Raw genomic sequence first — 20,868 nt, 5'->3', positions numbered from 1 at the left:
CGGATCGTCTCTCGCTTTCGTTACTCATGTCCCTTCGCCAACGTCTGCGCTCGAGCTTCCGTTTCGTGAGATGCCCCTGGAGTGGATTCAACATTCAGACGGTCCCTAAAGCGCATGCTCATATCCGCCAACACATGTATGACGTTCAACGGCTAAAATATCCTACAATTGTCGGTCGCTTCGATGGATTATGTTAATAACCAAGCTGTCGGTGTACTCGATGAGGTGCCAGCATGGCGCGTGCTCTTGTATACTTTCCGAGGGCAGCCATTCGGACATGGTCTGGTCTAGGCCCAGATTACCGTTGAAAGAGCGAGTCAAAGCGATACGCAGTATACATCTCCCAAGCAAGAGTAAGTACGAATACGGCCAAACGCCGTCCACATGAAGCATCTGGGTATTGAAACTCCGGTACCTCGACGTTGCGTGCGCTAGTGCAACTGTGTCGGGTGAAACCAGGAAGCATCAGGGTAGCTCCCTTGCGTCTAGCCCTCCCCGCTTCTGGAAGAGGTCGAAGCTTCCGCTCAAGATGAGGCGAGGAGGGGAGGACAGGCGGCCTGCTCGGTTGGAAGAAGGGAGGAGGCGCACGCGAGTTCTGTAGAACAAAACTCACGTCGTTCTCTCCCTTTTCTTTGCATCTTCTCATCCCCGCCATTCCTGTTTCATCTTCACTTATATAGCTACTTACCTAGGAACAGAAAGCTCACCGACGCAAAGGCGACGAGTCGATTTTCAACTCTGCAGCCTGCGCTGTAGACCTCTTTAACAACAGACATTAAATATTTGTAGGGAACAGAACACAAGTCCCAACACCCAAGATGAAGGCAGTCGACTTTGTGCGCTCGCAGTTCAAGAAGCTGCCCTACCCGTCTGAGGACTGCGGAGGCCGCACCATCATCGTGACGGGCTCCAACGTCGGCCTCGGCCTCGAAGCGGCGCGCCACTTCGTGCGGCTCAACGCGGGCAAAGTCATCCTGGCGGTCCGCAGCACCGACAAAGGCGAGGCGGCCAAGACAGACATTGAGCTGACGACGGGCCGGCGGGACGTGCTCGAGGTGTGGCCGCTTGACCAGGCGTCGTTCGATAGCGTTAAGGAGTTCGCGGCGCGGGCGGATAAGCTGCCGCGACTCGACTACGTGGTGCTCAACGCCAGCATCGCAACCTCCAAACGGAAGGAGGCGGAGGGGTGGGAGTCGCAGGTGACGGTGAACGTGCTGAGCACGTTCCTGCTGGGGCTGAAGCTGCTGCCGGTGTTGCGGCGGACGGGCACGACGTTCAACGTAACGCCCAAGATTGTGATTACGGCTTCGGACGCGAGCCAGATGGTGAGTCCCTCATCCTCGTACATCTCGGGCTTGTCGGTCCTGGCGTCGAGCTGGATCCTGATCTTTGGGCGGGGACAGGCCAAGTTCCACGAGCGCAACGACGAGGACATTTACAAGGCGCTCAACGTCAATAAGAGCCTCACGGACCGGTACAACACGACGAAGCTGATGCAGATCATCATCGCGCGGCAGATGGCCATCGCGGCGGACGCGTCGGGCAAGGGCAAGGTGCAGGTGACGACGCTGAACCCGGGTCTCTGCGCGACGGCGCTATTCCGCAACGTGCCGTTCCCGCTGACGGTGGTGGTCAAGGTCGGGCTGAAGCTGTTTGCGCGGTCGGCGGAGGTTGGTTCGCGAACGATCATGGCGGGCGCGTTCGCCGGGGAGGAGGCTCACGGGAGGTACATGAGTGATTGTATCGTTGTCAAGTTCCCGAAACTGATGCAGGGGGAGGAGGGCGAAGCCATGCAGACCCGGCTCTGGGAGCAGACGGTGGAGTTGCTGGACGGGGTCGATCCTGGGCTCTCGAAGAACTTGTAGTAGGTTGACGTCGAGAGTGGTCATTTGTCTTGGGGATGGATTGGGAGATTGTAAGATACCTCGGGTTGTATGCTTCTGTCTCGAATAGGTATGTATCATGTTGCTGCGTTGCTGTGATGTGGCTTGCCAGTGACATGTGCACCAACCTGTTCAACGGACTGTGCCGTGTAAGTCGGGGGATTGGAGTTTGTCGCAATATTCCTAAGCAAAACCATCAAGTTAGTACTTGTTTTCTTAATAGGCCCGTCTTTCTTTTTGAGTAGCCCTTAAAACTTTGGAAATCCGAGAAACATCTTCAACAAGAAGTGATGTGATGAGGTGCTCACAAAGTCACGGCATCAGCAGCAATCCGAATCGAGCAACCAGTTCACCGTCGGTGACCCCACATTCTCATGCACTGAAAGGGCCCCCACGGCGGCTCTCCTCCCCCGCGATTCGGCTGTTTTTAGTGCCCCCCAGCGGATTGACCGGGGATGCGGTCCCTTCCACAGGCGCAATCTGCCTCGGCTTTTTGGAGCTTCTCCAACTCTATCTCTGCCGGTTATTCTATTCCGTGCCTTTTTAATCAATATTAGATCTCTCCAGACGCTCACCCAACTCCTTCTCACATGAAGTGCTCTCCTTTCCTGTGAGATCACTTCACTGAAGCTTGATAGTGTAAACCTCTTCCTCGATTCTGAATCACCACCATCCAGTGCCATCGCAGAGTGAAATCCGCCCAACATGGTCGGCCCTCCGCCTCTCACGGGGATCAAAGTCCTCGAATTCGCCGGCCTCGCCCCGGGCCCATTTGCAGGAATGCTCCTCGCCGACGCCGGCGCCTCCGTCCTCCGCATCGACCGCACCGTCGGCGGCAGCGGGACCCCGCTGCCGACCGAGGACATGCTGGCGCGCCACAAGGCCTCCGTCGCCGTCGACCTCAAGTCCAAGGACGGCGTGGATTTCGTCAAGAGCCTCGCGTCAAAAGCGGACGTCATCATCGACCCGTTCCGCCCGGGCGTCCTCGAGAAGCTGGGCCTGGGCCCGGAGGTGCTGTGCGGTCTCAACGGCGGGCTCGTGTACGGACGCATGACGGGGTTCCGCCGCGACGGGCGGTACAAGGACATGGCGGGCCACGACATCAACTACCTCGCCGTGTCGGGGCTGCTGGGCCTCCTGGGCCGCGAGGGGGAGAAGATCCAGCCGCCGTGGAATATTTTGGCTGATTTCGCGGGCGGCGGGGCGGTGCTTTTCCAGGGCGTGTTGATGGCGTTGCTGGCGAGGGAGAGGAACGGCGGCAAAGGGCAGGTTGTGGAGGCGAACATGGTGGATGGGTCGGCGTACCTGGCCACGTTCCCGCGGTTCGCGCTCAAGGGGCCGCTTGGGGATGCGGGGAGGGGGAAGAACATCTTGGACGGCGGGTGTCCTTATTACGATACCTACGAGACCAAGGACGGCAGGTATATGGCCGTCGGGGCGCTGGAGTCGCAGTTCTTCAGGGCGCTGGTGCAGGGGTTAGAGCTGGACAGGACGTGGGAGGAGAGGAGGTTCGACCGTGATAATTGGCCGGAGTTGAGGGAGCTTCTGACGAGAACGTTCAAGAGTAGGACGAGGGCGGAGTGGGAGAAGGTGTTTGATGGGACAGATGCGTGTACCACACCTGTATTGGAGTACTCAGAGCTCGAGACGGAACCGGAGAGGGAAGGTGATCAGAGGCCGGTGGTGACGCTGGTGGAGACGCCGTGTCTGGCCGTCGATGAAGCCAAGACGGGGGATCCGAGAAGAGGCCAAGGTCCGGGGGTGCCAGGAAGAGGATACGAAGGCTTCACCCTAGCCCCTGGCGATGGTGCGGAGAGGGTGCTCTCGGATTGGTTCGGGTGGAAGAAGGGGAGAGATTTTGATGTGCAAAATGGAGGGCTGATACTCAAAGCAAAGTCAAAGCTTTGAGGTATGTATAGATAATTGCCGTTGTATTATTTCTTGGGGTCTTTCATGAAGACTACTTATTTAGAGCTTCAAACCTGATATCTATTCATTTGCCCTTAATCCTGACCCAGTATCGTCTTTTCAGTCTAGACGGAATGGATCAGCACGCCATTTCTTCAATGAACGGCTGAGTAACATCTTCACTTACTCTTTCAAGCATCACCACACTTGATGCTAGCTAGGACTTGGCGGGGGGTTTGGAGGCGGCCGAGGAGAGGGCGGATCTTTCCTGGACATGTTTGCGGCTTGTCTTCGTATATGCCGCTCTTTGTAGCAGACTACAACGGACTCTTGGTCGTCGAAGACCTTGAAATTCGTCAGCCCAAAGCAATCAGACAGAGTCAGTGTGATACTCACTTCACAATGCTTCTTATTAGCTGTATGACGGTGTAATCGGTGCTGCTTCGTCGATGAGCTCCTCATCAAAAGCTCAACAATTACAACAACTCCCTTCTCATCTCTAAATATACGAAGCCGCGCCGATGAATCATCTCGAGCCTCCCCTGCGGCCATGAAAAATCGGCCCTCTTCGAACCTCCCTCCCGTCGCCGCTGCGCCCTCCCGTCCCAGACCGCCACTGTCTGCCTCTTCTTTCCTTTTTCCACCTTTAAATGGTGAGATGGCCGGGGGCTTGGCTCTCATTGAATAACATTGTCTGACCGACTCTGACCCTGCCTGCCACCATGCCGGAAGCCGCTCCCGCGACGGCACGACAGCGGCGGGAGAGAGATCCTCTTTTTTTTTCTCCTGTGTGTTTTCTTTTGTCCACCTCCCCGTCCCCTTCTGTACTCTGCCGCTCAACGCCATCCTCTAAGAAAATGACTCTCAGATTGGTTGTCTCAGTTGGTCCCGGCGTGTCGGATCGAGACGGATAGCTTTCCCGGACCTTTTTGGGAGCGTTCATTTCTCACCTATCATTGTCGAATATGGGCTCAGCGTGGCGAAAGGAGTGGTTGCGTGGTGGAAAGACGCGGGCTTGCTTGGTTCCCCGGGTTCTACATGGACTCACCGCTCCGTGTGCTATACATAAGGTATGTATGTAAGGTAGGTAGGATTTCGTGGGAAAAAAGCAAGCGTGCCATATAACGCTGCTCAATGGTGATTCTGGTATCCGATTCGCGCTGGATTTGTCTGACCAAGCCTGCGACGTGTTGAAAGTTCCCACAATTTCCGTCAAAAACGAGATGTAATAATGCGCAGAGGAACAGGTTTCACGCCGGTAGACTCGACCAGTTTTTTCAAGCCTGTTCCAGACAACAGGGGCCTGGCATTACCTTTACGCCTCGATGCAATGCAGGTATTTCATGCATGGTGCTGTATGCGAGGTTTTCTTACCACAATGGAGAATCAGGAAATGGATTCGGCGTAGTTGATGCTCTATGCCACATCTCATTGCTGGATCAGAAGCCTCTCAACGACTGGAGACGGGCACACATGTATCAGTCACTCGTTTCCAAACTACAATGTGAGCATATTTCCCGCTTGGAGACTGCAGGATAATTCAGGAGAAATTAAACTGCAGCTCGAAAAAACGAGAGGGTCACGCAAGATTCTCTAGCCAGCACAAACGCACGGTACATAAGTACATCAATATCACATAAGTAGATTGAGGGAATGTTGGTATCTTAACCTAACGAACGTGGTGTGCTGTACCAGCAAAACTCGAGCCCTTCGTTTGCACCCCATACATGATCAAAAAGAGTGTCGACATCAGCACCCTTCGTGGGGTGCCGACTAATAATACCATTCACATTCCTAGAGAGCCAACAAGAAACGGAGGAACAAAAGAGAAGACATGAACACCATAAAATTACTCTCCCCTTTGACTTCCGCGACTCAAGCGAAACACCGCTTAGAGCCGCCTAGCCTTCTTGTTCGCCGGAGGAGCGGCGTCAGCCGGTACCCCCTGCGAGACCGGGACGGGCATCGGGACGGGCTCGGGCACGGGAACACCGGTGGTGCCCGGAGCAGGCGCGGCACAGCCCAGGTTGCAAGGCGTCTCGCAACGGCCGATGAAGTCGGGCTTGTCGTTCTTGCAGCGGCCCTGGCAGGGGCAGAGGAGCTCGATGACGCTGCCCTTCTCCTGGCCCGGGTCGCAGATGCAGACGAAGAGGGTGTCTTCGAGGGACTCCGGGGACGGGGCGGAGGAGGCGCAGTTGGTGTTGGGCGTAGCGCAGTAGCTCTGGCCGAGTTCCTCAGTCTTGTAGCCTGGGGGGGATTCCCTGTGTTAGTGCCTGGGTTTCTTCTGGTATTGTATCGTGAGTGCGAACGTACCTTGGAAGCCGACGAGGACCTTGCCACAGTAGGTGGCGCCGCAAACGCAATTCTTGCCGCCGGACGGAGGCACCGCGGGATTGGGAGGCGTGGGGACGGGCGCAGTCGGGTTGACCGGAGTGCTGGGCAGCGGCGCAGGGTCAACGGGAACTGGGACGTTGGGGATAGGTTGCGTCTCAGCGGGCGGTGGCTGTTGGCCGGTGACGGTCACGACTACGACGTTGGTCGTGGGAACTTGTGGCTGAGGCTGAGGTTGTTCTGGCTGTCCTCCCTCGGCCTGGGGCATTGCCGAGGCCCAGGCTAGGAGGGAGGTCAGGGTGAGGAGAGATGCCTTCATCTTTCAGGTGATGTCCGTTTGTGTCGCAAGGTAGAGAAGTGATTAGAAGTTGCTGATGATTCTGATGCGGACGAGGATGGCGTGATTGCTTGCCTAGACAACGTTGACAGCTTTATATACATTTCTCACGGTCACCAAACAGTCTGATAGTCTAGGGACGCCTTTGGGAACTCCAAGTCATCGCTGCTGTCGAGGACTCGGTCTGGGGTTGCGAACACGTTGTCCGTTCCACCCGTGAAGAGAGTCGCACCGGCACGCCGTCGATGAGAGAGGAGTGAAACGTTGAGGGACGGCTTGTTTCCGGCGTATTCGAGTCTGAACTAGATGAGCCAATCCAAGTTGGAGACTTTCAAATCTGCCTTCAAGTATTTTGAGACGCCGGGACACTTCCTCAGCATCGTGCTTCGATACCGGCGCCTGACTAGCCCGCGATATCTCATTTGGCTGGCCTTGATTCAAGATAACTTCATCGCGCCATCAATATTCACACTTGCCGCCCTCGGCCACATAGGTCATGAGGTAACCCATCACTAGACGGGTGCAACAGGACTCGACAACATGTTGACCACGTCACGACCCAGGAAAATGGACTCTCTTTGGGAGGGATGGTAGCTCATGATACGATCAAATATCTTTCTGCGCACCACCCTTCACTAGAAGGTGCTCGCACTCGAGGCATCGGTGAGACGTTCTCCTGAGAATGGTATCCCTCCAGAGTCGGGCATCGTCGCGCATTGTGATCCTGTCTTAAGGAGATTAGGAGAATAGGAGGAATTCCCGGCCATCGAAGCGTGCCGTGTCATGTTTCGTGCCTCGACACGTCAGAAGAGGTTTGCCATTCTCGGCTTCGGATGCTCCGACGTACATTCCAGGCACGCAACCCGAAGACCTCCACGGCAACTTGGAAGCTGACGGCTGCCAAAAGCAGGTCGGATGAACAGTACTGGGTGGCTGAGGTGTGGTCGGCTCGGAGCTGCGGCGTTGTTGTTTGATGAGACGGGACCCCTGAAGCCGAAGCCGAACTAGACCCTGCATATGCACCGTAGGCCACCCAGTAAATACATAAATCAGCACTGTCTGCGCCTGCACCACCTTGTCCTTACCCCTCCAAACCCCGCCATCTTTGTGCTCCCGCGCCAGGCGTATTATCTGAGCTCCAAAATCTGATCCGAACTTCGTACGATTCCCAGCAACACACCGCAAACCACCCCGTACACCGAGTCCAATTGACCTCGTTCACCTCGAGCAGACACACGGAAGCCGTCGACTGATGCGCTGAGGACGAATTTCCAACTCCCACGCCCCTTCCTTCCCCTTCCCCCGCCTTACCAGCAACCATGGCCGACAACGGCGCCCCCATCCACGTCGGCTCGCGCAAGTCGGCGCTGGCCATGAAGCAAACCCACATCGTCGTCGACGGCCTCTCCGCGCTGAGCCCCGAGCAGAAGTTCGAGGTCCACGGCATGCAGACGCTCGGCGACAAGGACCAGATCACGGCGCTGTACAACTTTGGCGGCAAGGGCTTGTGGACCAATGAGCTCGAGGCCAAGCTCATGGCGAAGGAGATCGACATCATCGTCCACTCGCTCAAGGACATGCCCACCACCCTGCCCGACGGCTGCGTCCTCGGCTGCGTCACCAAGCGCGAGGACCCGCGCGACGTCGTCGTCTTCAAGGCCGGCCTCGCCGAGAAGCACGGCTGGAAGTCCATTGCCGACCTCCCCGACGGCAGCGTCGTTGGCACCAGCAGCATCCGCCGCATCGCCCAGCTGAAGCGCCGCTACCCGGGCCTCAAGTTCGCCGACGTGCGCGGCAACATCGAGACCCGCCTGCGCAAGTGCGACGACCCCGAGGGCCCCTTCTCCGCCATCATCCTCGCGGCCGCGGGCCTGCTGCGCATGGACTACGGCGCGCGCATCTCGCAGTACCTCGAGTCGGAGAGCGGTGGCATCCTGCACGCCGTCGGACAGGGCGCCATCGGCGTCGAGGCGAGGTCAGACGACGGGCGGGTGCTGAAGCTGCTGAAGGAGTATGAGGACCGGACGACCATGCTGGCGTGCGTGGCAGAGCGCAGCGTGATGCGCACGCTCGAGGGAGGGTGCAGTGTGCCGATTGGCGTGGAGACGAGCTGGGTGGAGGCCGAGGGAGGGGCCAAGAAGCTGCGGGTGAAGGCGACGGTGGTGCACGTCGACGGCCAGCAGGGGGTGGACGCGGAGCGGACCGAGACGATTGAGACGGCTGAGGAGGCGGATGACTTTGGCAAGCTTGTGGCACAGGACCTGGTGGACAGAGGCGCACAAAAGATCCTTGACGAGATCAACGCGATGAAGCCGGATGCGCAGCCGACGACGACGACAACTGCCGCCCACGCTACTTAACTTTTGTTTTAACGGTTTTTTAACGACCATGCCATGACAACAAAATAGACTGATTCCCTGACGTATGGGAGCATTGACGATGACTTTTTTTTATCTTGTCTGCTGTCTTGTTCATCTCCTCTATGTGTGCGGTTATCTCGTTGAAATCGTAACCCCTATGATGATAATAAAAACAATATCCGCGCCCGGTATCGGTGTATGATACAACCCGACGACCCCCTCCCTCACCCTTTGCAGACCATATGTCAGGTTGAACTGCTGCCGGCCACACTACCGGTTACGTTCCCGCACCCGTTTGCTCTTTTTGCCCTTTTTTGTCTTTCTTTCGTTATCGCAAACCCGAGTTCTCTCTAGTGGTCGGCGGTGAAAGCCTTGTACTCCTCAGTGTCCATGAGGGCCTCGATCTCCTTGACGCCCTGCTCGTCGACCTCGATCTTTGCGATCCAGCCGCCGCCGTGGGAGTCGTCCTCGGGGACCTTGTTGATGGTGCTGGGCTTCTCCTCGAGGCCGGTGTTGACCTGGGTGACCTTGCAGGTGATGGGGGCGTTGATGTCGGCGGCGCTCTTGACGGACTCGACGGCGCCGATGGCATCGCCCTGGGCGACGGTGGCGCCCTCCTCGGGAAGCTCGACGTAGACGACGTCGCCCAGCTGCTCGGCGGCGTACTCGGAAATGCCGACGACGCCCGTCTTCTTGTCGGCGTTGAGGTCGACCCACTCGTGGTCCTTGGTGTACTTGCGTATTAAGCCTGGCGGAAGAGGATCCGGAGGTCAGTATGGTGTGCTTGTGTAATGGGAAATGCTTCGCGAAGAGATATCCGGCCGTGGAAGAGCAATGCGCGCGGCGGGAGACTCACTAATGGGGGTTGTGGAGAAGGAGCGGACGGCTGGGCGAGCGAAGGCAGCGCGGGGAGCAGCGGCCTTGGTGATCTGGGAGAGGGCGGAGGGGCGGATTGCCCTCATGCTGCGAGCAATTGAGGCCATTGTTGCTGTTTGTGAAGCGTGGTGTGGTTTGTCGAGGAGGAAATCCGTGGGTTGAGTGAGGAATTTGGTCTTCGCGTGGGACTGAGATAATGAGGTCAGAAGGGTGACCAGCAGGACCGGCAGTAGATAATTAGAGCTTTGGGAAGAGAGCCGGTTCGGGGGGGCTGCTTATCGGTGTGTATCCGCTCTGATGGGCTTCTAGCCAATCACGACTGCTTATTTAATCCACTCTCGACGAGTATTCGGAGCTGCCCACCGAGCGCTCGGGTCTTGATCCGTCGCCTCATGGCAGCAGCAGCCGCGCCATGTCTGAAGCATTTGGTCGGCCAATCAGACAAAGAAGCGCGCTGTCTTTAGTCATTATCGGGCAATGGGCAATGGGCGAGAGGAAGTCAATTGTTCGACTGAGGTTGGCAACCCGCTTTGCCCCTCGAATGATTACGTTGACAAGGACATTCAAGATATGTGCATATATATCTTCGTTCCATTCCGCAGTTCGTCGCGATTTTCTCTCCGGCTTCCTAACTCTTTGTGCATTTTGCATCGTCATTACCCGGTTCCCGGTATTGTTCTTCTCATCCTCGGTATCGTTGACAATGCTCCATCGTTCTATATGCGGTTGTTGCTGTAGTTCCCAACCTCGATTGCCGCCATTCGTGTCAATGATCATTGTCAAGCCAACGATGCGATTGTTGCAATTGTCATTGCGTCTAACGCTGGCACATTTCAACAGCTCATTGCGGAGAACCAGTGACCATCTTACATAAGGTAGGTAGGCAACGACTTTGCTTAGTAAGAGGGACCCCACGGTCGAGCCGGGCACAACCCAATGGCTTGGACGGAGCGGGCCAGGAACACGTCGCAAACAAACCCACCGTCTACGGGGGCCTTCTCTGCAGGACACAGCGGGTGCTATTTGACGGCGTCATGCCGTTTGCATGAATTGCCCATTTTGCAAACCAGGAGATTGCACGGCAAATATTTTTATTCTTTTGGTCACCTCTTCATTCTTAGCTCAACCCTAAGGTTTGCGATCGGAATCGGTTCTGTTCTGGTTCTTTGCCTGATTGATTGATACGAGAGACAGCTTCTAGAAATGCGGTCTGGCGTCAGAGGCCCCTGCTTGGCTGGCTGACTGCTGACTACCCTTGACCCCGTGCATCGTCCCATGTCGCGTGCTCTGGGCTCAGTTGGCGTTCCCCTTTGTTGACTTTGGCTGTTAACATTGGGGTTGCAGCTTTTACCGGACAACCAGCTGCAAGTGGGAGGTAAGGTCCAATGTCACGCATTTCAAACGCACGACTGCGAATGGCGACGGCAACATCAACATCAACAATAACAACAATCGACTTGTTCTGTGCTTATTGGTGTTTGGTTGGAGAAAGGAACTCCAAGATCGATCGATTGTCTCTTCCGTTCCTGCATTGGCAGTTTTGGAGGGGGTAGGCTAGCTACTCGCTTGGTAGCGGCCAGCGACTCACCGCCCCAGAGGCTGTTTCGTTTTGGTCCGCAAGTCTAGGTTGGTCCGTCGAACGTTTTGTCTCAGTGCCCTACGATGAGTTACACCGTCTGTACCGTCTCTGCCCGTACCCGTCGCCGTCGGGTCTTTTGGCTCGCCAGCGTCCTTGTCGAGTCCCACAGCGAAGGGTGGACTCTGGGCCGGGCCTCGTTCAGCTTTTTGCCTGAATTGCTGCCAGAACCTCAGAGACAGGGAGGCTCACTCAGGAGTCAGGAGACCAGAAAAAGGCGTGGCCTGGCTGATGAAGCCCGATGAACCATGACCGTAGTGGAAAATAGAGCACAAGCGGCTAGTGTGAATCCGCCCGTCATAAATGCCGCCTGGGCCGTGGTCCATCTTCCACTGTCCACAACTTACGGATACCTCTGGACCTTGACGTTAACAACTTCAAGCACGGAATACTATGTACACAGTAGTGCCTGGAGCGAATTCCATGGCATAAGCAGGTGGTTGTGGTTTATGTGCGTGGGGCTGCTGAAAAAAGAAGACATAAAACATTGTGAACGCGTCCTGCGCGTTTTCCCCACACAAACTGGGCCGGACTGTGAGGTTTTGGCGTCATCACCGGTGCACCACTCGCCAGTGCCGGCCCCCTCCTCTGGCCGGTCCCCCTCCCCAGTGCGCATCCTTGGGCTCTGACTGGCTGTTTCCTCGCCGTGCCCCCTGTCGCACCTCCCTCGATCTGCCATAAGCGCCGCGTGCTGGGGAGGGGCATGAGGGGGTCCTGCCTTAATCGCTTCCCTGCGCTGCTGCCCGCGTTTCCTGCGTTGCGTTGGCGTGTCTGCTAAAATTCCGCCAGGCCACCCGCTAAAAATCCAGATTCATTAGTGGTCACAGCACGCTGGCCGGTAAGCACAAGGCACCGTAGCACAAACACCCGGTCAGCACCCAGGTGTCGAGAATAACACGAACATCGCATCGCATCCCCGTCCCCGTCCCCCATCTCAATGCTCATCCACATTGCATCGCGCACAACACAAATGCGTCGTGCTGCTGCTGGGCTCCGCTAATCCCATCCGTCTCCATCGCCATCTCCATCCTTTCCCCCCGTTTCTATTGCCCTGACCCGTCCGTCTCGGTACATTCCCTGGACCGTGACTGCTGGTTCCTTCAGCCTTCAGAGGTCTGTTTCCATCCACCCACGCACCGCACCGCACCGCACCGCCTTGCCTTGCACCGCCGCATCTCATCAGCATCCCGTCCCGTCCGTCACTACCTTGTTCTCGCCGCCCTGCCTACCTACCTAACTAACCTAAACTCACCAGGCTTGCACATTGCTGCTCATCTTCCTTCCTTGGTCTTTCGCCTTGTGCCCTGCCCTGCTTTGGCTTGTCCTCATCTCTCGGGCCTGACCCGACTATTGGATCCAAACGAGGGTTCTGAAGTCCAGCAAACCTGGTCCAGCCCGGCTTCCCGCTCGCCAACTGCCACCACACCCTTTCTCGCGCCGGTACGTTGCTTGGTCCAATACAAGCCCGTGTTCCTATTGCTCGGCTCGACTCGACTCGACTCCAGCTTGTGGTGGGCAACCCCTGGTTCACCTCCCTCGCCCAATCCCGTCGCTTGTTTCTGTCTGCCACTGCACCGTCTCGACTCCAGAGATACCGTACCGCTCCGTACCGTCCACTGCACCACACACTACCTACCTCACTCTCCTGTCCCTCCTCGACTCCTCCTCCTCTGCCTCTGTTCAGTGTGGAGAGGTTAGGTGAGACATCTTCGCCTGACACTCTCTCGTTCCCTTTCCTCTCACGCCGCCATTCACTTCCAAGACTTGCGTGTCTTTTCGTCGCCAACTTTAATCACTGACGGCTACCACTTTGCAGACCTGAAATTCGAGTCAGGCGCTCGGAGACGATCTGTCGCTGCCTCACTGCACTTGGCTGTGCCCATGAAGCCATCGTCGGGCCTAAACTGAAACCTGCCGCCCACCACCCTGGTCTCTCCTTCGCTCCCCGACAGAGCCTCGTGCCGACGACCAGCTGTCCTCGACACGCTAGACGGCCAACCGCGACGAAACACCTCACCTCTCTTCACCCTTCGCCCGAGACGGAGCCTCTCTGTCCCCGCCTCCCCCGCGATCCTCCACGCTGGATTCCTCAACACTGTCCGCGGGGTCACCGGCCCAGTTCCACGACGCCGTCGACAATATGGAGCACGAATACGCCCCCGCCCCGCCTCATCCCGACGATACCCTCGGCGGTCTTGACGGCTCTCCTCAGGTCGTCCAGTCCAACGGATACGAGTACGCAGAGAAGCAGCGCCATCAATCAGCCCAATCCATCGACCAGGGCCTCCCACCACAATCACCACGGGCCGATGAGCACGCCGACCGGTACAACACCCCGCCGCTGCCCATGAACGCTCCTCCCATCTCAAGACCGGCATCTGGCCTCTCGGGCAACGGCGCACAACAGGGCTACGCCGACCATGCGTCACGAAGCAGCGCCGGCGCCGAGGCTGCGGCGAGCAACGGTCGCAACCACGTCGTTATCAAGGTTGGCATGGTGGGAGATGCGCAAATCGGCAAGACGAGTTTGATGGTCAAGTACGTGGAGGGAAGTTGGGACGAGGACTACATCCAGACACTGGGCGTCAACTTCATGGAGAAGACAATCTCCATCCGGAATACCGAGATCACTTTCTCCATCTGGGATTTGGGCGGTCAGCGCGAGTTCGTCAACATGCTGCCCCTCGTCTGCAATGACGCGGTCGCCATCCTCTTCATGTTCGACCTCACACGGAAGAGCACCCTCAACAGCATCAAGGAGTGGTATCGCCAAGGCCGAGGCTTCAACAAGACGGCCATCCCAATCCTAGTGGGCACCAAGTACGACCATTTTGTGAACTTCCCAAGGGAAGACCAAGAAGAGATCTCCAACCAGGTATATCACATTCGCCTTCTTGTGCTCTTCATGTAACTGACACACCATAGGCTCGCCGCTTCGCAAAGGCGATGCGCGCGGCGTTGATCTTCTCCAGCACGAGCCATAGTATCAACGTGCAGAAGGTGACACCACCAGACGACCCGCCAGACGACCAAAAGCTGACTCGTCGCAGATCTTCAAGATTGTGCTTTCCAAGGCCTTCGACCTCAAGTGCACCATCCCCGAAATCGAGAACGTAGGAGAGCCGTTGCTCCTGTATCAGTCCTGCTGATTTGAGCCGACCGCGCCAGCCAGTTGTCCTGGCTCTGGTGCGATGCCCTCGACTACGTTCGATCACGTACCTCTGTTCAACTCGACTGTCGCATACTTATAATGGATCATGACCCATTACGTACTTTACGACCTTCAAAAACGTGCTGATCTTCATCGGCTGAACTACTGGAGCCTCCTCGTTAGGCATAAGGCGGGCCGTTAAGAACCTGGCGACCGCGCAGCCCCGACTTCGAGACTTTCAGATTGCATAGAGCGCCACGAGCTCATTTTTCCGGGCATAATTCGACTATCGACCCGAATCACTCACTTTTTTCATTTGTAACAAAACTCGCCGGTAAGGCATCATCGCAGCGTTTTCAGTGTTACCAGTTTGATCAACGCGCACACCATCACACTCACACCACACATTACACATTTCCCTCCTGATCGCAATTGGCGTTGCACACATCCGTTCAACTCTTCTTCTCAAAGATTAGTAGGGAACGGCGGGCCTGGTTGAAGGCGGGATAAGATGCATTTTAGGATCATGGTCTGGCGGGGCTCCCTCCACTCAGTTAATTCTCTTCAAACTCTTCTCAGCACAGGGAGACGAAGAGGGAAATGGGGCTGGAAGGGAGTGCCCGTCTTGTTCTTGGGCGTAACGGCCGTTGCACACTGCACCAGAGAAGAAGTGGTGCAGTAAAACTTGCTTTTGACACATTTTCCTTTTTCTGTCGCTTTTTTGGACTCAGATCACCATCAACCTGATATGGCCAACCCAGTTGTTGTTTTTCCGGGGTCTCCCTGAAGATGATGGAGAAGACGATACAAGCAGGAAGAAGACGATACAAGCAGGAAAGAAGAGACCACCATGTAACAAGTAATTCACCTTGCGTGTTTTTTACTTCGCCCACTTTTTTTTTCTTTTCCTCTCTGAAAAAAACATGTCTCTGACTTTGCAGAGGCTGAAGGAGTAGACGGCTTTGGAACCTTGGTCCGTAGGGGGCGACCGTGTAATATTTTTTGTAAAGCCTGCCGTCAAAGTAGACGACGCAGGCTGAGATCGGACAATCCACATGCCGTTGAGAGAGAAAATGCCTTCCCGTTGGTGTCAATTTCCTTGAGATGTGCATGCTAACCGACAGGAGTTAGTTGAGGGTGTTATTTGGTGAGTGCCGGGTTGTCCATGTCAATGCTCATTTGCCCATTGCCCAAATGACGTGCATCGAACGAGATTCTCGGAATTGGCGTCGGTCGGGGTGGAGGAAACGTGGATGAATTTGACGGGCGTGTGCGAGATTGAAAGAAGGTGGTAACTACCATCAGCTCTGCCTCGCCTCTGCCTCGCCATTGACAACGCGTCTTCCTATGATTGTCAGTGGGCATTTGACTAAGGTATTTCAGGACAACCTCATTTTCATCTGTCCCAAGGAGCCTTGAATTGTGAGCCCTAACGCTCAACTTACCGGGACGTGGTTTGGCGTTGCGTATTTTCATTCCTGAAATCGGCCACTCATTTGACTAGCTTTTGCATTGTTCGCGACTCTTGTCGGCGTCGACCTCAGCGCCGGGTTGGGAATCCGAAAGTCAGGCCGGCAAGATGCCCGGGGCATTCGCGGGGTGCCCACACCGATCGGTAATCGCGGCACCGCCATCAGCCACATCGGGCGGCCGTTACGGAGCCGAACCGACAAGCACACTGTCAGCGATCTACACTAACGATAAGCTGCTCTTTTCTGCTTCTTGCATCCTCCGGAGGCGCGCGACTATTTTAGCAACCTCAAGCTTCAGCCGTAGGATTTGTCCGGTTTCGCCATTGCGTAGCGTGCTGACCTTATGATACCACCCACCTCGATCCTTTCGAGGTGCTGTGCACCGCCACGGCATCTGCCAGGCAGCAGACTGAAGTTCTGATGCCACACACTCTCTCTATAGCCCAGAAAATGACTTGTCCTTTTCATAGTTCTTGATCTTGCGAGAGCCCTAGGAGAAAACATCATTCAACGTTTCTGCATTCTATTCAGCCCAGCGACGTTGATCACGGCGCCGATGGAACACCCGCAACCCGACCAGGACGATGCCATCCCGACGGAGGAAGTCATCGCGGCGGCAGGAGAATGGATCGTGAGCCTGTGTAGCAAGAAAAACACACACGACGATCCGCAGGGATTCACTCCTCTCGAGCAGCTGAAATTCGACGAGTTCTTCGTGCTGTATCGGCAGTCGCCGGTGTTCAAACGGTACCACGTCGAGGCCGTACGGAAATGTCTCTCAAAGGGGTTGAAACCGGACTATCGCCTTGCACGCATATTAGTAGAGAAGGACGACACGCATATTCTGTTTGCAAAGGAGAAGGATGTGCTGCAGGTCGCGATCAAAGCGGTCAAGGTCGAGCCTGGGTTGCTTGGCCAGTCGCCCAGAGAGTCGAGTCCTGAGCTCATGGCCATGGTGGAGCTCTTGATCGAACACGGGGCTTCGGTCACTTGCTTGGATGAGGATGGAAATACGGCTTTGTTCCATGCTTGCATACTGGGGTATGGGGAACTCTTCCGTTTTCTGGGGGCCGCTGGAGCGGAACTTTCGACTGAGCATCACCGGTCCACCCCTGTACAACTGGGCAAAGCCGAGGACGGGCTTGAGGGGCCTCAGCAGGTCAAGCCGGAGACCAAAGTCAATCTTCTTCAGGTCACGCTTGACGCCTTGATATCGCCGCAACGCATCGTCGACATGACTTGGGTTGGCTGGCCGCCTGGGGTGAATTACGACAGACCGATGTGGGCGCTGGATCTCAAAGACACCTGGGGCGGCATCATACTTCACCTCTTGCAGGCAGGACTCTCGTACACCAAGGAAGACCCAGGACTTGTTATGCTGCTGCACATTGCCTGCTATCAGGGCGCATTCGAATTCGTTGAGAAGCTACTTAGCTTTGGTGTCGCTACCAATGTGGCCGGTCCTAGAATGGTAGACGGAGGCCAGGGAGAGGGAGACTCGTTTGGTTCTGCCCTACATGTAGCCGCCGCTACAAGTCAGCTTCCAGTCGCGAAGCTTCTCATGGAACACGGCGAAAGCCCGCGAACCCGCCGGCGTTGCGTCTTTGGCAATCGGGCGACGGATAAGGATAAAACCCCTTTAGAGGTAGCCATCGCATCAGGGCGCTACGGAGACGCAGAAAGACTTCTGACCTTTACGGAAGGCCTCCTAGCATGCGCGGAAAGCCTTGAAGAGTCCGACTACCAGGAGATGATCGCCTACTGCGCCCGTAGGAACCAGCTCGACTTCGCGAAACGTCTCCTCCGGCGCGGCATCCACCCGCATACGGTGCCCGCCGACGTTGCCAGCCTCGAGATGGCGCGACTCCTCATATCCTACGGCGCCGTCCTGGATCCCGCCGCGATGCAGAATAATGCGCTGTCGAGACAGCAGCTGGAGCTGTTGCGCTGGTGCGTCGGTGAGTACGGGCCGCAGCTCGCCTCGGACCCAGAAAGCTGGGGCAAGACGGCCATTCGGTTGATCAGCAGCGGGCATGCGTACCTGGACACTATTCGGTATCTGGTCTCCGAGTATCCCGGCCCGCACGTTGACTGGGTGTTCAGCGCCAGGCTGCGGCGCGACGAGAAGGACCAGCCGACGCCGACGAGCTGGCTGCATCTTGCGATTGTCAGGGATAACGTCAGGGCTTTGCGGATGCTTCTTGAAGCTGGCGCTGATCCTGGGTGTCCTGGTCTGGAGTTGGATGCGTCAACGGCGATGCGGCAAGGCCAATATCATTCCCTGAAGAACATCGGTGAGCGGCTGCATGTGGTCAAGATGCTGGAATGCAAGCTTCATGGCGATGACGGCTGGTCACTACCTTCTTATGGGGAGCTCATAACTCGTCAAAAAGATGCCATATCCAAACAAAGACGGGCGTGGGACTTGCGGCTACAACAACTCGTCGAGACTCGACAACAGTCTCCTGATGTTATGTCGCAGTTGAAGTGTGGGCCACCAACAACAACTGCACATTTCAACGCCACCAACAGTATACTTGAGTATACCCCTTTACCTAGCAAAAGCTCGTTCCGCCTCCTAGAGTTGCTCCCCTCAAGCAGCCGCACAGCGCCCTTGAGTGGTCGTCTAGTACAGAGTGACATCACCTACCAGCCAGACTACGAAGCTCTGTCATACGTCTGGGGAGACGGCAGTCCTAGCAAACATATCTTCATCGAAGAACACACCGTCCCGATCACTACAAATCTCCACTTGGCGCTGGTACACCTCCGTCACAGCAGCGAAGCCCGAACTCTCTGGGTCGACGCCCTCTGCATCGACCAGTCGACCCACGGCGAACGCAACCAGCAGGTCATGATCATGGGAGACATCTACAAGTCCGCGCGCCAGGTCGTGGTCTGGCTGGGCGAAGCCGCCGACGACTCCCATCTCGTGTTCGAGCACCTCAAGGACAAGTCAGCAAAGAAGTCCTGGCCTAACGTCGCGAAACCGACGCCCCGTCTGCGCCGCGCGTGGCTCGCCCTCATCACGCGCCCGTGGTTTTTCCGCACCTGGGTCATACAGGAGGTCGCGCTGAGCCGCAAGGCCGTCGTCATGTGCGGGGAGGACGCGGCGCCGTGGATGGACCTGGGCTCCGGCCGCTCTGATATCTCGGGCGGCGCCAACGGGCTGTCGAGCAGGCTGAGTTTCCCGGGCAATCCTCCGGACCATCCCATTTCAGGGTTCGACGCGGACAGTCACATCTGGAGGCTGCGCTTGTTGAAGTACGGCAGCGACCCCGTGAGCATCATGCGGTACAGCCGCGTCTGTCAGACGAGCGAAGTCGAGGACAGGGTGTACGGCATTTTGGGGTTGTTCGAGCCCGGCTTCGTCACGGTGGACTATGATATGCCAGTGGAGCAGATATTCCGCCAGTTTACGGAAGCCGTGATCCGGCTGACGGGAGATCTACGCGTGTTGAGGTGTTTCGGCGTTGGAGCGCGGACGAAGTCCCTGCCGACTTGGGTTCCCGACTTTACAGATACGGCGACGGCGGGCACGCTTCCCCTACACTCGTGGCACCCTCCCTACGGAATCCCGCAAGACTTGGACTATCGAGTGGTGGACGGGACTTCTTCCAGTGTTCCCGCAAGCGAGCTGACGCAAAAGATTCTCCCCGGGATGTCCTTCCGAGACGATGGTGCGCTTTTGCTTAGAGGAAAGCGAGTCGACACGATACGATCCCTGGGGCCCGAACTGCCTGCAGACACAGCCTACACTCCCGGAACAGACGCATTTGCCAGGGTCATGCGAGAGTGGGAGGCCCTCGCAGCGGCGCTGATTTCCGAGTGGAAGAAGACGACGAATGCCCCGTCAGTGACGCGGGCATTTGCGGCCACTCTGGCGGCTAGCCATGGTGATGAGCTGCACAGCATCGACTTTGGGTTCGCCGAGTGGTACCGCCATTGCGGCACGGGGATACTCGAGCAGGCGGATCCGGGCATGATGTTGCGGGACCGCGAATTCTACCTCTGGTGGCTGGGCGTCGGGAAACGGGACAAAGAAGAGGGTGTGACTGCCACTGAAGTTGAGTATGAACTCCGCGAGTTTGGCAAGCAGATGGAGCTTTCATGCTACGGCCGGCGTTTTTTTATTACGGAAGACGGGTCCATGGGGCTCGCTGGTCCTCGGGCACGGGTCGGTGATCATGTCGTGTTCTTTCCCGGGGCAGATGAGCCGTTTGTGCTGCGTCGGCGGGAGGAGGGTGAGGGATGGGTGATGGCGAATGATTGTTACTTGTATGGGCTGGAACCGTATGCTTTTTTTCAGGATGAAGAGCGTTTGGTGGAGCAGTTTGTAATATTTTGAGAACCTTGTGCCTGGCCGACCATGAACCGTCGGCGGATATATGTAAATTTCATCGAAAGCCAGTCTTGGAATATGCTGGTGCTCGGGCGGAGAAGACAATGCAACACGTCAACATTACAATACATGCGTTGAATGGTATATTGTATTGTATTGCTGTAATATGATATGTTGTATTCCTGTGATGTGATGTATGCTTTCTCTGTATTGTATTGTACTGTACTGTATTTGTAATGTATTGTATTTTGTAATGTATTGTATTTTGTAATGTATTGTATTTTGTAATGTATTGTATTTTGTAATGTATTGTATTTTGTAATGTATTGTATTTTGTAATGTATTGTATTGTATTGTATTATGTATTGTATTGTATTACTGTATTGTATTGTATTACTGTATTGTATTGTATTATGTCGCCGTCGTTATCGTACCATCGTTATTATTATTGTGGCTGTCGTCGTCGTCGCTACTATCGTCTTCGATATGGTAGGGGTACTTAAAAACACAGTAATCTTAGCCGCGTGGACACGGGAGAATCAGTGTAGACAGGACCATCAACAATGCGTTGT

At 56.1% G+C, this 20,868-nt stretch overlaps 8 protein-coding genes across 8 annotated transcripts; 6 read left to right on the top strand and 2 right to left on the bottom strand.

Moving 5' to 3' along the window:
- Positions 1-818: 818 nt before the first annotated feature.
- atnD-3 (Short chain dehydrogenase atnD) lies at positions 819-1,865 on the top strand (the record flags this gene model as incomplete). Its single annotated transcript, XM_032028857.1, has 2 exons — positions 819-1,325; positions 1,404-1,865. 2 exons carry the CDS (start codon positions 819-821, stop codon positions 1,863-1,865), a joined length of 969 nt encoding a protein of 322 aa, XP_031891218.1.
- Positions 1,866-2,588: 723 nt separating this feature from the next.
- cefD2 (Isopenicillin N epimerase component 2) lies at positions 2,589-3,791 on the top strand (the record flags this gene model as incomplete). The annotated part of the gene is made up of 1 exon (XM_032028858.1): positions 2,589-3,791. One exon carries the CDS (start codon positions 2,589-2,591, stop codon positions 3,789-3,791), a length of 1,203 nt encoding a protein of 400 aa, XP_031891217.1.
- Positions 3,792-5,682: 1,891 nt separating this feature from the next.
- CGGC5_v003316 (uncharacterized protein) lies at positions 5,683-6,441 on the bottom strand (the record flags this gene model as incomplete). Its single annotated transcript, XM_032028859.1, has 2 exons — positions 5,683-6,038; positions 6,105-6,441. The coding sequence occupies 2 exons, from the start codon at positions 6,439-6,441 to the stop codon at positions 5,683-5,685; spliced, it is 693 nt and encodes a 230-aa protein (XP_031891216.1).
- Positions 6,442-7,778: 1,337 nt separating this feature from the next.
- On the top strand, positions 7,779-8,819 carry pda-1 (Porphobilinogen deaminase; the record flags this gene model as incomplete). Its single annotated transcript, XM_032028860.2, has 1 exon — positions 7,995-8,819. One exon carries the CDS (start codon positions 7,995-7,997, stop codon positions 8,817-8,819), a length of 825 nt encoding a protein of 274 aa, XP_031891215.2.
- Positions 8,820-9,169: 350 nt separating this feature from the next.
- Positions 9,170-9,802, bottom strand: CGGC5_v003314 (putative glycine cleavage system H protein; the record flags this gene model as incomplete). The annotated part of the gene is made up of 2 exons (XM_032028861.1): positions 9,170-9,567; positions 9,676-9,802. The coding sequence occupies 2 exons, from the start codon at positions 9,800-9,802 to the stop codon at positions 9,170-9,172; spliced, it is 525 nt and encodes a 174-aa protein (XP_031891214.1).
- A 2,466-nt stretch (positions 9,803-12,268) lies between these two features.
- Positions 12,269-13,153, top strand: CGGC5_v003313 (uncharacterized protein; the record flags this gene model as incomplete). The annotated part of the gene is made up of 4 exons (XM_066151110.1): positions 12,269-12,308; positions 12,436-12,444; positions 12,587-12,771; positions 13,148-13,153. 4 exons carry the CDS (start codon positions 12,269-12,271, stop codon positions 13,151-13,153), a joined length of 240 nt encoding a protein of 79 aa, XP_066009568.1.
- Positions 13,154-13,471: 318 nt separating this feature from the next.
- Positions 13,472-14,480, top strand: spg1 (Septum-promoting GTP-binding protein 1; the record flags this gene model as incomplete). The annotated part of the gene is made up of 3 exons (XM_032028862.1): positions 13,472-14,206; positions 14,257-14,331; positions 14,382-14,480. The coding sequence occupies 3 exons, from the start codon at positions 13,472-13,474 to the stop codon at positions 14,478-14,480; spliced, it is 909 nt and encodes a 302-aa protein (XP_031891213.1).
- Positions 14,481-16,510: 2,030 nt separating this feature from the next.
- CGGC5_v003311 (Heterokaryon incompatibility protein 6, OR allele) lies at positions 16,511-20,302 on the top strand (the record flags this gene model as incomplete). Its single annotated transcript, XM_032028865.1, has 1 exon — positions 16,511-20,302. The coding sequence occupies one exon, from the start codon at positions 16,511-16,513 to the stop codon at positions 20,300-20,302; it is 3,792 nt and encodes a 1,263-aa protein (XP_031891212.1).
- Positions 20,303-20,868: the final 566 nt, after the last annotated feature.

Source organism: Colletotrichum fructicola, assembly GCF_000319635.2.
Source record: "Colletotrichum fructicola Nara gc5 chromosome Unknown KSG_Nara_v1_contig02, whole genome shotgun sequence".
Classification (NCBI taxonomy): domain Eukaryota; kingdom Fungi; phylum Ascomycota; class Sordariomycetes; order Glomerellales; family Glomerellaceae; genus Colletotrichum; species Colletotrichum fructicola.
The sequence above is the reverse complement of the archived record's forward strand: the minus strand, read 5'-3'. Positions and strand labels throughout refer to the sequence as shown.